General features: G+C 43.3%; 1 protein-coding gene, 1 long non-coding RNA gene and 1 pseudogene across 2 annotated transcripts; 2 read left to right on the plus strand and 1 right to left on the minus strand.

Moving 5' to 3' along the window:
- Nucleotides 1–536: 536 nt before the first annotated feature.
- On the plus strand, nucleotides 537–5,003 carry LOC9268909 (protein LOL1-like; annotated as a pseudogene).
- Nucleotides 5,004–6,334: 1,331 nt separating this feature from the next.
- LOC9271456 (uncharacterized) lies at nucleotides 6,335–7,953 on the plus strand. Its single transcript, XR_001542903.3, has 2 exons — nucleotides 6,335–6,832; nucleotides 7,617–7,953. It is a non-coding gene; the product is annotated as an uncharacterized lncRNA (long non-coding RNA).
- Nucleotides 7,954–9,945: 1,992 nt separating this feature from the next.
- LOC9266916 (wall-associated receptor kinase 2) lies at nucleotides 9,946–13,159 on the minus strand. The gene is made up of 3 exons (XM_015767925.3): nucleotides 12,145–13,159; nucleotides 11,913–12,053; nucleotides 9,946–11,342 (listed from the first exon to the last, which is right to left on the minus strand). The coding sequence occupies exons 1-3, from the start codon at nucleotides 13,064–13,066 to the stop codon at nucleotides 10,135–10,137; spliced, it is 2,271 nt and encodes a 756-aa protein (XP_015623411.1). The 5' UTR covers nucleotides 13,067–13,159; the 3' UTR covers nucleotides 9,946–10,134.
- Between the last annotated feature and the right edge of the window lie 1,911 nt (nucleotides 13,160–15,070).

A 15,070-nucleotide genomic window follows, 5' to 3' on the forward strand; every position in this document is an offset into this window, starting at 1 on the left:
AAGAGATTAAATGAAGAGAGAGAGGAAATCTATCTACTAACCTGGAGATAGTTTATAGAGAAAAACGAGGCAATGGATTAGAGAGCTATAGATACCCATGTAGACATACCATTGAAGTGGTTTACTATTAATCTAGTCTATTGCTGAGATGTACATGTTTTATAGATAGCACCTTACTTTACCATTGTGGGTGCTCTTAGGCACATCTAAAGTCTTCAAACCAGCCCGAGAATGCAGCGCCCTCAGCGTTTTGCGCTGGCGTGGCCCCTGCCGCGTCGCGACGCGTGGACAGGCGCTGGAGAATGGCTGGATTTCGCGAGCTCTCGTGCGGCCGCGTCGTCCTTGCAACTTTTGCAGGAAAGCCCTTCGGTTTCTATGTAATTCTATCGAGGTCCCTCAACAACAGTGCTCCTGATATGATATTTTTACATTTAGTTCCGTAGGAAATCCAGGTATTTCACGCGAAGAACAAAAAAACAAGAACAGGGACCGCGCTCTAAAATGTAGAAGCCGAGGGGTTTTGTCGAAAAAACCCCGCGCAACCCACCCCCAAACCCTAGCCGCCGCTTCCAGTGTCCCCTTCTCCCTTCGTCCCTCCCTCTCCCTCTCCCGCCGCCCCCGCCACCGAGAGCCGCCGTGCACCGCCGCCTCCGCCTACCCCTCGCGCCGCCACCGCCGCCGCCGCCGAGCGCCATCGCCGTCCCCCATCGCGCTGCCACCTCCGCCTCCCGCCGTCCCCATTGCCGACCGCCTCGGCCTCTGCCTCCGCCAACCCTAGCCGCCGCTGCCAGTCCCCTCCTCCCTTCGGTGAGGCGAGCAGCCATCTCCGCCTTGGCCACCGCCGTCGCTGAGCGCCGCCGCTTCCGCCTCCGCCTCACGCCGCCGCTACCAACAGCCGCCTTCGGCTGCCGGCGTCCGGATCTGGGCTCCATGTGGCCGCAGGCGTACAGATCCGCCCTCCGTTGCCGCTGCCATCGAAGAAACGACGGTGGTGACGAAGCCGGCATCAATGAAGGCGGTGGCTGCGGCGAGAAGAGGAGAACCGTACATCGCTAGGCTGATCTGCCGACGAGCTCGGCGGCAACATGGTCGGTCAACTGGCGCTACGGTCGATCTGGATGGCTCACTCACAAGGCAAGCCTGTCATCACACTGTCCTAGAGCCGGGTCGCCCCAGTGAGGGTCTGGTGCTGCGTCCCTCCTCATCCTCTCCCTCACGCAGCTGCAAGATTGGAATCACTCCGGTGAGTTTTTGGCTCTTTCTCGGTTTCTCAATCCTCTGCCTTCCTTGATTTTTTCCCCTTTTCTTTGTTCTTTACTTTGCTGATGTGCATAGGTTAACGAGAAACGCGTCCAGCCAACCACTTCTCCTCGGTGACTATTTTTCTCTTCCCTCCAGCCCTGGCAGCAATAGAGCAAGCTCATGTCACCGTAGTCGCATGCTCTTGGGGGAGGAGATACTAGCAGCCCGCCTAAGGAAATCTTCAATTCTTCATCGCCGTCGCTTCCTCAAGGTTTGCATTATTTTTCACGGGCGTATTTGTTGCCACAGGAAAAAAACATGTTAGCTGATATTGTTTCTCTATGTTACAACAGGTGAGAGTGTTTAGGAAGAAAAAAAATGAATTATCATTTCTTATCAGTCATAGGATAGTACAGGGAAAACATGTACTTTGGGGAATCTATTATGGACAATAGTAAAGGGAGAGTTACTTTTAAAAGAATAAACCATAAACCATTTCCAATTTACCATTATTATTACGCAATATAGAACGACAGTAGCTTGAGCTCACTCAATCTGATTTTTTTCACCTTTTATCTTATTTGGCAGTTCAAGAACTGGTGTAATAGTTGATAGAGCTATACTTGCAGAAGATAGAAAACATGGTGGCTTCAAGAGGTTGGTAATTACCATAGGAAGTAATTTGATACAAAGTTTACCTTAAGTAGCTGAGTACATTATTAATTTGTTTATTTGTCTGTAACAATGATATCTTGGATTATCTGCAAAGAGAAAACCATTTTTTGACATCCTTGTTCATTAAAGTGGATGCTAATCTACATGTAAATATAGGTGTTTGAACTGCGAACTGCGAACTGCTACCCTTTGATAGGCTGATCAATATCATATGCCTTCTTCAAGTCAATTTTTCCTCTACTTTAATTGGACATGTTTAGACATTTTATTTTGCATTAATTTTTTCTCTATTTTATTTTGCCCCAACCCACAGCTCCAAGGAGTGAATCTCCATGGCTAAAGAAGCCCATGCATGGAGTTTCAGGCTCAACTGCCATGGCTAGCACCCCATGGAGCTCGATGCCACCAAGCAGCCATTCCCTGGGTAAGAGCCCCTATTCCTACCTCCTCCATTTTCTCTACTGCTACTACTCCTTTTCTATTAAAATCTAAACTAAGGTGCTTCTCGGAAAAGTACCCCTAGGTAATGGTTTGGTTTATGCTTGATATACTGAAGGATGCTATTGTGGTAGCATGTAAGAAATCACTTGATCCCTTCTCCTGATTTGTGCTTCCCAGATCCCCACGAGCTCACAAGTTAGTGAACTTTATTTCCAACTGTTGGTTCAGCTCTCCATGAATTGGCAGCTGTGCTTGCTAGCTCTTCCTGTCCCCTTCCTAGCAGAACAGATGGCGGTGCTGTACGTCACCTTCTTGAGGTTGATTGACTAAAAACCTTGAAAATACTCCCTCCGTTTCACAATATAAGTCATTCTAGCATTTCCCATATTCATATTGATGTTAATGAATCTATACATATATATATATCTAGATTCATTAACATCAATATGAATATGAAAAATGCTAGAATGACTTACATTATGAAACGGAGGAAGTAGTTGGCAAGGGAGGTGGATGTGGGGAGGGGTTGAGTTGCTCTATGTGCTCACTGGTTGAAGCTGATTGTTGCGCTCCTATCTACCTCACTTATTTACCAGGAGGTGTTAAGCTCATTCGGTGAGAATTTTACCTACTCCTTTCACTGCATTTTCCTTGACCACACTTAGATTAAAATTATAGCTTCCTTCCTGGTAGTAGCAAATTGTGGCACCAATGTGGCACATATTTATTGGTTATCTAAATTATTTTCTTATATTGTGTCTTGACTCTATTTGGTGTTGTAAGGCAGGTTAGTGGCTGATTAATTAGCTGCATTATGCTACCCCGTTATTACTAGCTTAAATAAGTTGATCTGTTCTTGATGCAATTTATACATCTATGAGCTGGTCACTTCATCAGCTTTACTCAGGTAGGGGTCTTTCCTACATGAGTGGCTATTCTCTCCAAACTAATAAAAATTCATGTGAGTTTTGTTGGTATTTTAGCACAAAAAAAAGTACTCAAATAGCTGTTTGCCTGGATGCTATACCCACCAATGAATTTTCAATTATGGGATGGTTCTTATTTTTTTTGTACATGTAAACAGAACCTGAACATCAGATTTGATGAGAGATTCAACCAAGAAGCTAAAATTTTTTGCGACTGATGTGCATTGCTGAACCAGTTTTCTGTTGCATAAAGAGTCCTGAAACTTCTTGTTGCAAACTGAAGTGGTGTTCTAACCAGTTTTCTTCTTGCTTTCTCATTAGCTTCTCTTGAATCTTTCTGTAGGTTTCTTTCCTGTAGGGAAAGGAAAGGTGATTTCAGTTGCCTGACTGTTGCTGGAATCTGTGAAGCATCTACAAGCGATGCCATCGGTTCAGGCAGCTGGCACAGCAATGCCGGTTCCCCTTGCCCCATATCCAACTCCTGTGCCATTTACACCTCCCAATGGTATGGATTCCAACTTGGCACTGCAAGAACACAGCTACATTTTGAGTTTTTTTTCCCTGATGTTGGTTGGTCACCTAGAAATGTTGGTACATGCCATAGTGTTCGCCCTGATGCATTCTTTTGGACTAGAAATCTTATGAACTGAATTTCAATAGACAGCTTTTTCTTGAATCAGATGTTACTGTTCCTGGTTCAGAGGTTGCAGTTTATTCTGCTCATAGAAATCCTGAAAGTTTAGAGAGAACTCCTTGTTGAGAAAATGGAAGTTTTTTTACTGCTGAGTTTCGTTGTCTGAAATGAAAATGATGCATGGAAGATGCTTTTGTTGTCTGAAAATGAAAATGTTAGCTGCTGAAATGCGACATTCAGTCAGTCTCTGAATTTCAGGGGCCCAAAGCCAGCTCGTTTGCTCTGGGTGCCGTAATCTGCTCATGTATCCAGCCGGAGCAACGTCGATTTGCTGCGCAGTCTGCAGTACCGTGACCGTGGTGCCTGCCCCCGGTATGCACATCATTCACTCAGGTTTACATCTCAAGTTTTTTTTTTTTTGCAAGTAATGTGGCATCTCAAAATTGAGTTTCTTTGCATCTAAATTTTAGAGTAGTTTAGAAATTTATATTGTATCCTCTCTGTTTTATTTACAAAAATGAGTATTTTTTGTTTTTTAGAGCAGAAATCTAGCTGCAATGTTCACGAAAATAAAGAGAGATTAAAGGGGAATACAAATGGCTTCAGGGCTCCGCAACAGTGCGCGTGTCGCGTTGATGGTGTGCCTGCACTCAGGTCCCTAATCCGCTGACCTTAGCTATGTGATTCATTTTTGTGTTGCTGTCATCAGTGTTTCACTTGTTCTGTAGGTCGCTCGAGAAGAAGTACACACTGAAGTTGCTCTGGTCATATTTACATTATTGTGTGTAACTCTTCCTTGTTTGCTTTTCAGTCTAGGATAGAGATTTACATGTCAAAGAGTCAAGTGCACTTTTGAAAGTGTAATGCGATGCAAGTAAAAACAATTTTGGACAAGATCAAAAGGATCCATGTCATTTGCTGTCAGAATAGTAATGTTTGTTACTTAATGAGGTTTGTTACAAACCTTAATTACAGGAATATCATTGTAGTAGTTCTTAACTTTTTACACTCCTATTTGTAGATGTACATATATTTATGTACAATTATCAGATGGACTATTTTATACACTACTTTCTCCCTCTCTATATACTACCTCCGTTTTTTAATAGATGACACCGTTGACTTTTTTTTACATGTTTGACCATTCGTCTTATTCAAAAAATTTACGTAATTATAATTTATTTTGTTATGAGTTGTTTTATCACTCATAGTACTTTAAGTGTGATTTATATCTTATACATTTGCATAAATTTTTTGAATAAGACGAATAGTCAAACATACGAGAATGATGAGTTGATGACATTTAAAAAATGAAGGGAGTAGCATTTACATTTATTTATGTATAATTATCAGATGGATGATGAGTTGATGACAATACCTTCTATTTATGCTGCCCTTTCTCTACCTGTAATGTACCTCTGAATTTATCTTAGTCATACCTATATTAAGCGCTACATACTACGTGCCTTCCATAACAATTCTTGCCTTAAGCTTTCATCGGTTCCCGACGCCATTTTATTTCTTGCAACCAAAAACATAATCATGCCACTTATATCAGATAAACAACATTTTTTTTCTTTTTGCTAATGCTATCAGCAAGTAATCACTAACACCCTATTCTACCTCCACCGGTGCAGCGCACGAAGCTCGCGTCCCACGCTAGTATCGGTTAAATTAAAACCTGCCCTGGATTGGCGAGCGGAGAGCGATTAGGGGCGGCGTGTTCGCACGCGGAGCTATCCACGTCGCTCGCGAGTGCTGGGAGGCGGGCGGATTCCACACCCCCTCGAGCGTCCGCGCGAGCGGCTCCGGCGCCGTCCGATCCCTCACAGCAACGGCCGAGATCGGTCGTAGTTCCTAGCACGGTGGACATTTTGCAAAAAAATCCATAATTAATATATAATTTGTTTTAGATCTCGCATGGTGCGATCATATGTTCTGTTTTCTTACATATAGATCCTCCATAACCAGGAAAATCCTATACGGAGAAGAGGAAAAAAGAAAATAGGACTGCGCTCTGAAAAACACAAATCAAGGGGCTTTTCTGAAACAACATAAAACTCTGTCTCCCCATCCTCCCTGAAACCCTAGCCCCCGTGTCGCTGCGCAGCCTCACCCTCCTCGCGCCGCCTCTCCCCGCCCCACCGATGCCCTGCAGCGCCGCTCCATCCTCCGACGCCTGTCCTGGCCCCGACACCGCCGTGCGTCGCCGCATGTCCTCCACTGCCTTTCTCTCTCTCTCTCCTTGCTGCCGGTGCCGCTGAGCTCGAGCTCGAGCTCAATGGTGAGAGGCTCAGTACGTCGACAACGAGTCGGTCGATCCAACATTCAATCGGGTTAGGTCTTCGTCCTTCTCACTACCTCGTCGTCGATTTACCTGTCTACTCAATACAAGCTCCACGCTGCCTTCCGATCTGGTGGTAGCTGCCGTGCAGCGATCGGATCTGGCGAAGGGAGGAGGAGCGCACGGCGGCGTCGACCTGAAGTAGGTTGCTGGCGGCGTCCCCAGCGTGGTGGTGTAGGCCGATGGGCCCAGGAGGCGGACGCCTCGAGCTTGCGAGAAGATGGCGTCGGCACGGAGTTCTCGAAGGCGAGGAGTCGGTCTGGCGGCGCATGACTTGATTTTCGAGTGATGTGGGGGCTCCATGAGCAGTGGCAAGCTCCTGTTTTTTTCTGGTCATCAGAGGGAGGAGGAGTTGTCTCCATCGTCTAGCCGTTCTCTGGATGCATCAAGCTTGCCCTCATCGCATCACGCCATCGTCCACTTGTATTTGATTTTCATTTCTATTCCCCACCAAGATTTGAGGTGTTTGTTTTGTGTGATGCCCTGCCTACAAGGTGTTCGTTGTTTTTCCTACAAGCATGGTGATGTGGCGATCTTAAAGCTATCAGTTACGCCTGCATGACCTGTAATGTAAGCCCGAATGATTTGTTAGGATCTAGATTTGGATCCTACTTTCCACTTAATTTCTCTAAACATTTGAAACTACCTTAATATTAGCAGTTAGATCGATATTCATAATACAAGGGAAGAGTTAAAATTGCTAATGAAATGCATCATTGAAAATATTCATTTGTAGTTAGTTCTATAGATGTATGCATTTCATATATAATGATTGCTGACAACTGCTTTTTTGGCTAGAATATTTATGTGACTATCTACCTCAATAGCTAAAGAACTTCTCGAATTGCAATCAGTCGTCGCTTGTCCCTGTGATTCATAAATCAGTATGGTCCATGAGATTCCTGATTGAGTTTTCAAGGAAAACACCAGCATTAGGTGGCCAATACTGTGCAAATAATTCTATAATGTGTGACGCCCAATCTGGTTTTAGAAAATTGCCCTTTGTGTGTTCTGTAGATGAAGAGTTCGAGAATCTACAACCAGATAAATTTAATTCCTATAACCACAGCAGGCATGGTCTGCCATAATGAAGAGGTTTTTTACTGCATTCCTTTAGCTCATGGTCAAAAGGACAGTCAGTTGTAATAGAGCAGAAGCAATGTTCCTCTGAAAATAACAGGGTACTTTTATTTTCTAGATGCTACTATGCCATTATTAGTTTTAGCTATGATCTTCCAGCTCTAGCTTAATGATAAGTAAATAAAGCCATACAGCCCCATATTAAATCATTGATAATTAACTAATACTCCACATCCAAATTGAAAGAATAATCACTAATTCAATATTCTTGTAGGTAACCTCTCATTTATTGCACGTTTGGATGCAACATTTAGGTGGCAAGGAGATTATACATTGGCGATAGCATGGAGCAACAGGCAGAAATGCCATTCTTTGTTCATTTTATTTTCCTTTTTTTTTTAGTTTGATTAGATTATGGTGCTTAAGGAGCTGGATTTGCTGTTAAATCTTAAATGATTTAAACAGCGGGCTATGGGTTCACTATTGGCTAGAGGTGTTCAGATCGTTTAATTCTTACATGGCATTTCTTTTGGGTCCTGCATCTATAATCCTGGTTGTCTTTCTGAATTGAGATAATACAAAGCATGAGCCTATATGGCTCTTTCTGATCACGGAATTCGTCTTTATGCATCTATTAGCTTTCTGATCACGAAATTTTTCTTACAACATTGAAAATGCCTGTTTATCTATGCTTAGAAGCTTTGCTGGTTATTTCTGTGTATAGCTGCAATATAATGTTCTCTGTATTTGCGATACTACTGTGTAAATTGCTGATTACAGAAGTTGTCTTGCAAGAATTGAAAAGAACATGTTTCTGTGCTTAGATGTTATTCTGGTAATTTTGTTTGCATAACTTCAACACAATGTTCACTCTATTTATCATAGAAATCTATGTTTTTTTCTCCCAGTGACGATTTAAAGTATCTCCACAAAAAAAGATTTATAGTAGAATGCCATCTAATATGTGTTTGTGATCTTGAGAGATCTGTTGATTTTTTATGTATGATATGATGAAAAGTTTTAGTGTCAACCAAGGTATCAAAGATTATTGTGATCTAAATGCAGTTGTCTACCTTCATCCAATGTTTCTATAAAATAAATTATGGTGTGCACTAGCTATGTAGTGCTAGAAGTGAACCATTTACTCTGTAATGGCATTGGTTAAGAAAAACGTTGGTAACCAATGCTCCCTGTATTTAAACATGCTGTCATTTAAACAGCTACTCCCTCCGTTTTATATTGTAAGTCTTTTTAGCACTGTTCATATTTATATAGATATTAATGAATGTAGACACATATATATATGTCTAGATTCATTAACTTATATATGAATGTTGTGTCTACATTCATTAATATCTATATGAATGTGGATAATGCTAGAAAGTCTCACATTGTGAAACGGAGGTAGTACTATTTTGTCATGCCCTCACTATGAGAGTAATGATTATGTCTTATGGTTAATTCTGATGCTTTGTTGTTCAGTGAGAGTGTGGATCTTTAATTTTATTCGCCCACAACATGCTTAATGGTACCCCTTTGTTGGACTTCTGATAGGGCACGCAACGCGCGCAAAATGTCTAGTATGTGTAATACTTACACTGTTGCAAGTTGAGCACACATGTCAAACACGTAGCTAGGGGATAAAAGTTGCAGTTTACCGATAAAATAATTTCCTATCGCTGCAGTTTTGTGAAAATTTTAGCTAAAGTAGTAGCAAAGTGAGTTTTGACTAGATAGTTGCAATTTTGAGAAATTTACTCTTTAATTAATCATCGAGGTACCTGCCACATCTCTGCAATTAAAACTCTAAAAGCTACCCCTTCCATCTCATTTTAAACATAGACATAAGTTTCTGTGTTCAACTTTAATCATCCGTTTTATTTAATTTTTTTTTAAAAAAACATAAGTCACATAAAGTATTATTCATGATTTATCATCTAATAACAATAAAAATACTAATTATAAAAAATTCAAATAATACGGACAATCAAAGTTGAACACGGAAACTCATGGTTGCGCTTAAAATGGGACGGAGGGAGTACATCAAGAAATATTTCAGAATATTCATAGTAAGTTTTATTTTGAATAGGCCGTGACATAGTGCATAAGAGATGTTCCCATAATCCCATGTAATCCTAGATAACTTGAAATTCTAGTTAAGTCTATTAATCTAATTGGTAAATCTAGTATTATATAGAGATGATTTGCAAATCCCCTATGTTCTTATTTAAATGTTATTAATGATCATTCGTTGTCTTTATAACATGTTGTTTTCACCTACCCTTTTAACAGAAGAATGGGCAAGAACCATTTAATACTCACAGTTACATATCATTGGTCTATATGGTCTATGCAGCTTTAGGCTTTTCTTTTGTTTTATTACAGCCCACATACATTTCTTGGTTCTTTGGGTGAGCACCATATATGTGTTTCCATGTCACAAGAACAAGAATTTTAAAGAATTCGTCCTCTTGAATAGTTCAAACAAGTAGGTTAATCTTTACTTATCTGAGAAAAAAATAATCCAGCATATGACTAGTTGTATGTGTGACCTATATATTAGGGAAAAAATAAAGTACTTATGAGAATCATAGCCACCCTCCTGAAGGTAATGTGATTGCATAAATTATCAACATAATACAAAGGTTAATTTCATGCGCCTGGAAGAAAGATGACAAAAATACACATTCAGATGAACATCAACAAAACACGGTTGTGCATATAGCTTTGGACCGCGTGCCTTTCATACCTTGTACATTGTGACAACGCTTTATATTTTAAAAAAATTTCCACTACCTGGGATACCTTGAAGAGAGCAAGTACTCTTCTTCAAGGCTATACTGTTTTGTCGACTCCATACTTGTGCCTTCATTTGCCGGGTAACTCATTGAGACATGATTCTCCTTAGAACTTTTATTGGCCATGCTATGTATAGCTTCTTGCTGCAGAAACAATGATCTTATGCTTTCAAGTGTCATTTCCACCTGTCTCATAGTGGGCCGCTCCTCTGCTTTCAGCTTGACACATGCCACAGCTAACAAAGCTACTTCTTTAACTTCTTTTCCTCCCTCTTCCACGACTTGAGGATCAAGTATGTGACCCAAGTTGTCACGTGTGAGTAGCGTAGTGAAATGCGAAACAAGACCGTCATCCTCAGGTGATCTGTATGAGTATGGTTTTTTCCTAGTAAGTAACTCTATTAGAACAACACCAAAGCTAAAAACGTCGCTCTTCTCGGTGAGACGTCCCGTGTAAGAGTACATGGGGTCTAAGTATCCTAGTGTTCCTTGAATAACAGTTGTGACTCCTGTCTGTTCAGCAGGAATACACCTTGAAGCTCCAAAGTCTGATACTTTTGCTGTTAGGGAGCCATCTAATAAGATGTTATGGGACTTGATGTCCCTGTGAATTATGGGGAATGATACAGCCGAGTGAAGGTAGCCGAGGGCTCTAGCTGTTTCAGTTGCAATTCTGAGTCTATCTTCCCATGACAATGATAATGGCCCTTCAACATGAAGATGGTGGTAAAGGGTACCATTCGATATGAATTCATAAATCAACAATGACACTTCTGTCTCTAGGCAACATCCAAAAAGTTTCACCACATTGCGATGGTTAATCTGTGAGAGAATGGCTACCTCGTTTATGAACTCATCAATCTCTCTTTGGATTGCTACCTTTGATTTCTTGATCGCAACAACATGAAGATCCGATAGAATCCCTTTATAAACGGTGCCGTGCCCTCCTCCTCCAATCTCACGAGATTCATCAAATTTGTTTGTGGCTTTTTCCAGTTCTGCTAAGGGGATGATCATCCTTTCAGCAATGTCGGTATTTTGAGATACCAATTGTTGCAACAAATGCCCACGGTTCTGCTTAAAGAACATCTGTCTAAGCATGTTTGCTCTACGATTCTTGATCTTACGTGTTAAAAAGACTGCACCGAATGCCATGGCCAAAAGCCCCGCACCACTGCCAACTCCAATACCAATAGTTAAACCTGGAGCACAATAGAAGGGAAAAAAAGTTTTCTTCATTAGAGAGGCGTACTGAATTTGTTTGTAATTGAGAACCGTTAGTGCCAGTACTTGCCGAACAGTTGGTTAATAAGAAATCAGCCTTATGGAAATATTAGCCTGTAAAAACATCGTAGTCTGCTTTTGTTTGTTTATGGAACAGAGTAATTTGTGCTGGTACTTGGCCGAACAATCGACTGTTCTCTCCAACAAAACAACCCCGTCGTTTGGCTTATTTACAAACGAAAAAGAATTTATGAATAAAACTTTTATATACATATTCTTAACTCTTAACGATCTAGAAGCAAAGACTGAAAAATAAACTACGATAAAAAAATCCTAAAATCAACTCAAAATTTAAAGTTGAAAATTCAAATTTTGCAACTTTAAATTTTGACTCATAAGTATAAGCATAAGTGAAAATATAAGGGCGAAAATTCCGTTGCACATTATAGCTAGCACACTCTCAAGTCTCAGGTAGATTAGTTTAGCATCTTCAATTAATTTAGATGTCTGGATAAATTCCAAAATGATAAGAAGATTAATTTAGTTACCTAGATCAGTTTTGACGCAGCCTTTTTCAATGAGCGGGTTACCACGAGCACCTGGCGGGCACATGCACAAGTACCCTCCTAGCGTGTTGGTGCACTTGTTGCCGAAGCATGCGTCCTTATCTCGCTCGCACTCGTCGATGTCTTCGCGAATCGCCCAAATCGACGGGAATTAGCTTTTGAACTCACTGTTAAAATGGAGTTTATTTCACGGGAGGCGTTTTTAATTTTGTACCTTGGCATCCACCGTCGAGGTAGGGGTTCCCCTCGTAGCCCCTGGAGCAGTTGCAGCGGTAGCCTTCTCCCTCGGTGGAGTCGACGCAGTCGCTGTTGGCGCTCCGGCACGCGTAGTCCGCCTTGTTGCGCATGGCGGCTTCGCAGCTGCCGACTTCCCGGATGGCCCAATCCAGCACGACGGGCACGGCGAAGTCGCCGGTCCGGTTGAAGTCACCGCGGTAGCTGGTACTGAGCCACTCGGCGTCCGCCAAGAACACGTAGCGGTAATCAGTGGCGGCATAATACTGAAGGGTGACGTTCTTGGGCTTGTCCTGGTTCACGTAGTAGGTGTGGAGACCGGAGGGTATCGAGCTCTGGCAGCATCCCACGCCGGCGCACGCCCCTGCTGACACGGCGAGCGGCGACGACCGGCACAGGGATATGCAACCGGTCACGTAATTTTCTGTGGCGTCTAATAGAAGGCCGAGGTTGGGGCAGCCGAGTGCGACGAAACGGTTCTTGGCCGACGAGAAGCGGTAAGGGCCTTCCCGTCCCAAGAACAAGTACACGACGTCGTTTGTGCGGACGAGGTCCCCCGTGCTGTGGTTGTACAAGCTCCGCGACGCGTTGTTGTATATCCGGGCCTCACCATCGGCGAGGGACAGGCTTTCGAGATGGATCTCCAAATTGGATTGGGAATCGATGACGGCGATGAGGCGCGGAGGGGAGTAGGTGTGGTTGCACTCGAGCTGGAATTTGGGCCCGCGGGCACAGACGGCGCCGATGCCGAAGGGGTAGGGGATGCTGATGTTGCCGCACTTGTCAGGGCAGCCAGGCAATGGCTGAGCCGACGCTGGTGTCGCCGGCGCCAGGGCCATGCCTAACAGCAAGACTACGGCTGAGATGGCGACACCCGGCTGCAGGTGCCTTATCTCTGACATCCTACCTTAGCTAACTCTTTGCCCGTTTCTCTGCTTGCATCGCATGCTGGTTTCCGAATAAATATAGCGCGCTTAGTTGGAGCTGGAGCCTTGGAGGATCGGAAAGGAAGATGCGTGCTAGGCTCCCGGTCATCGTTGAAGAGGTCGTTTGATTGGTTTTTGGGGTCGACGTCACTGTTGCGTCGTCGGTAAAGCATGGAGCCGGGCATATGGGCATGTGTTCCACTTGCACTGTCGCGTGGGTCACTTGCACTGACAAGAATTTGGGAGCCGAGCATCTGTTCCACTTTGCACTGTTTTGGTCCAGTCAACTGCCTTGCCTATTGCCAATTTGCCCTTCTTTTTTCCTTCTGAAAAGGATAGTCCCCGCGAGATTCCTTTTGAGTCTACTGCATGTCTGCATTGTAATGGATGAAGGCATGTGTTGTATACTGTAAGTTGGTGGATAAACAATTGAACGCTATGACGACGTCTCAACCTCACGGTGGTAGAGGAAGCCAAATGGTATCTGTCGGCTGGTTACCTAACTACGATAGTTGAGTATACAAGATTCAGCTTATAAGGTAGACACGAGTGAGAAATGCCAGGGTCTTCTGGCTAGCTCCACAAGGTGGTGGGCTAGACAACCTGGGTTCAAAGTCTCACAACTTCTAATTATTTGATATTAGGTCCTTCCCTAATATTCGAGTCTCTTGGTAGACATGAGTATGGGGGTAGAAAAGTGAGAAACAACTATTTTATCTAATCCTATTCAGAAATGCTATACCACGGGATACCGTCCCGAGTGCGTGGGACGATATCGCCTCCTCCCGACGGGGCGAGATGGCAAGAGAATGAGTATGTTCACGGCGAGTAGGTGGCAAGACGACATGATGATGGCTTCATGGTCGCGGTCGCCGCCTGCTCATCGCTACTGCCTATGACCGCTCCGATGCGAACACTCGGTTATGTGGGGTGTGGACGGTGGAGGATGCGGCCCCGGTGACGAGCTCCGGCGTGGGGCATGGACGGCGGAGGATGCGACCGCCGGCGATGAGCTCTGGCGTGGATGTTGACGAAAAAAATCGAACACACTAGCCTAGGAGATCTGCTTAGCTCCTGTGCAGGTCCAAAGGTTGATGAGATGCGGGCGTGCCAGTCAGTTTGATCCTGCAACTGACAAGATATGCAAATAGTAGATCAAAACAGTCGATCGGCTGACAAGCCGATGGAGCAATCTCAGCCGATATCGATAATAGCTAATGCCAATACCAGCCGATAGCGATAGGGTTTTGATAGATCGGCTATATGTCCAATGTAGATGATGATATAAAGGCAATCGGCTGATGATAATATAATATTGCAATATAATCTAGTATAAACCAATCGGCTAGCAATGATATGATAAATAAGCATCGATCCGAGGTTTAAAGCACACATCGGCTGGAGGTCCGATGTCATGAAATCTACAAGATTAGATTAAACAGTGAAACCTTTGTTGTCATCGGCTAAATCCAATTTATATGTATATGCAATCATTATGAGCCGATGCAACATCCAGATAACTCACCGGCTGAAACCCCGATGAAACCCTTATTAGCAATTAAGAAGCAGGCTAGAGATTATGGTTCTAAGCACGACTTAGTAGATCAAACTTAACTGATGCAGCACTAAGTATGAAAAGAAACATAATACCTAGACAATCAAGCCGTTGACTGAGTTTTCAGGGTGGTAGATGTCTAAGCTAATCTAATCTAGCAACGCGATTTAGCTGATACCGGCAGAAACCCTAAAATGAGAAGCAGCCGATAGAGCTAAATTGACATGCTAAGACTAGATTAACAGAGACATGATAAATAGGTAGGCAAATATATCATCCAAACCAGAGCAATCCAAGAGGTCGAATGTACTGATGCAGCCTTGAACAACGTCGACGTAGACGATACAATTGCCTGGACCGGCGGAACATTGGACTTATCCCTTCGCCGGAGATCGAAGACGATGCAGCCCCGCGTCGGGTGCCAA

This window comes from Oryza sativa, chromosome 2 (assembly GCF_034140825.1).
Source record: "Oryza sativa Japonica Group chromosome 2, ASM3414082v1".
In the NCBI taxonomy this organism is placed as follows: domain Eukaryota; kingdom Viridiplantae; phylum Streptophyta; class Magnoliopsida; order Poales; family Poaceae; genus Oryza; species Oryza sativa.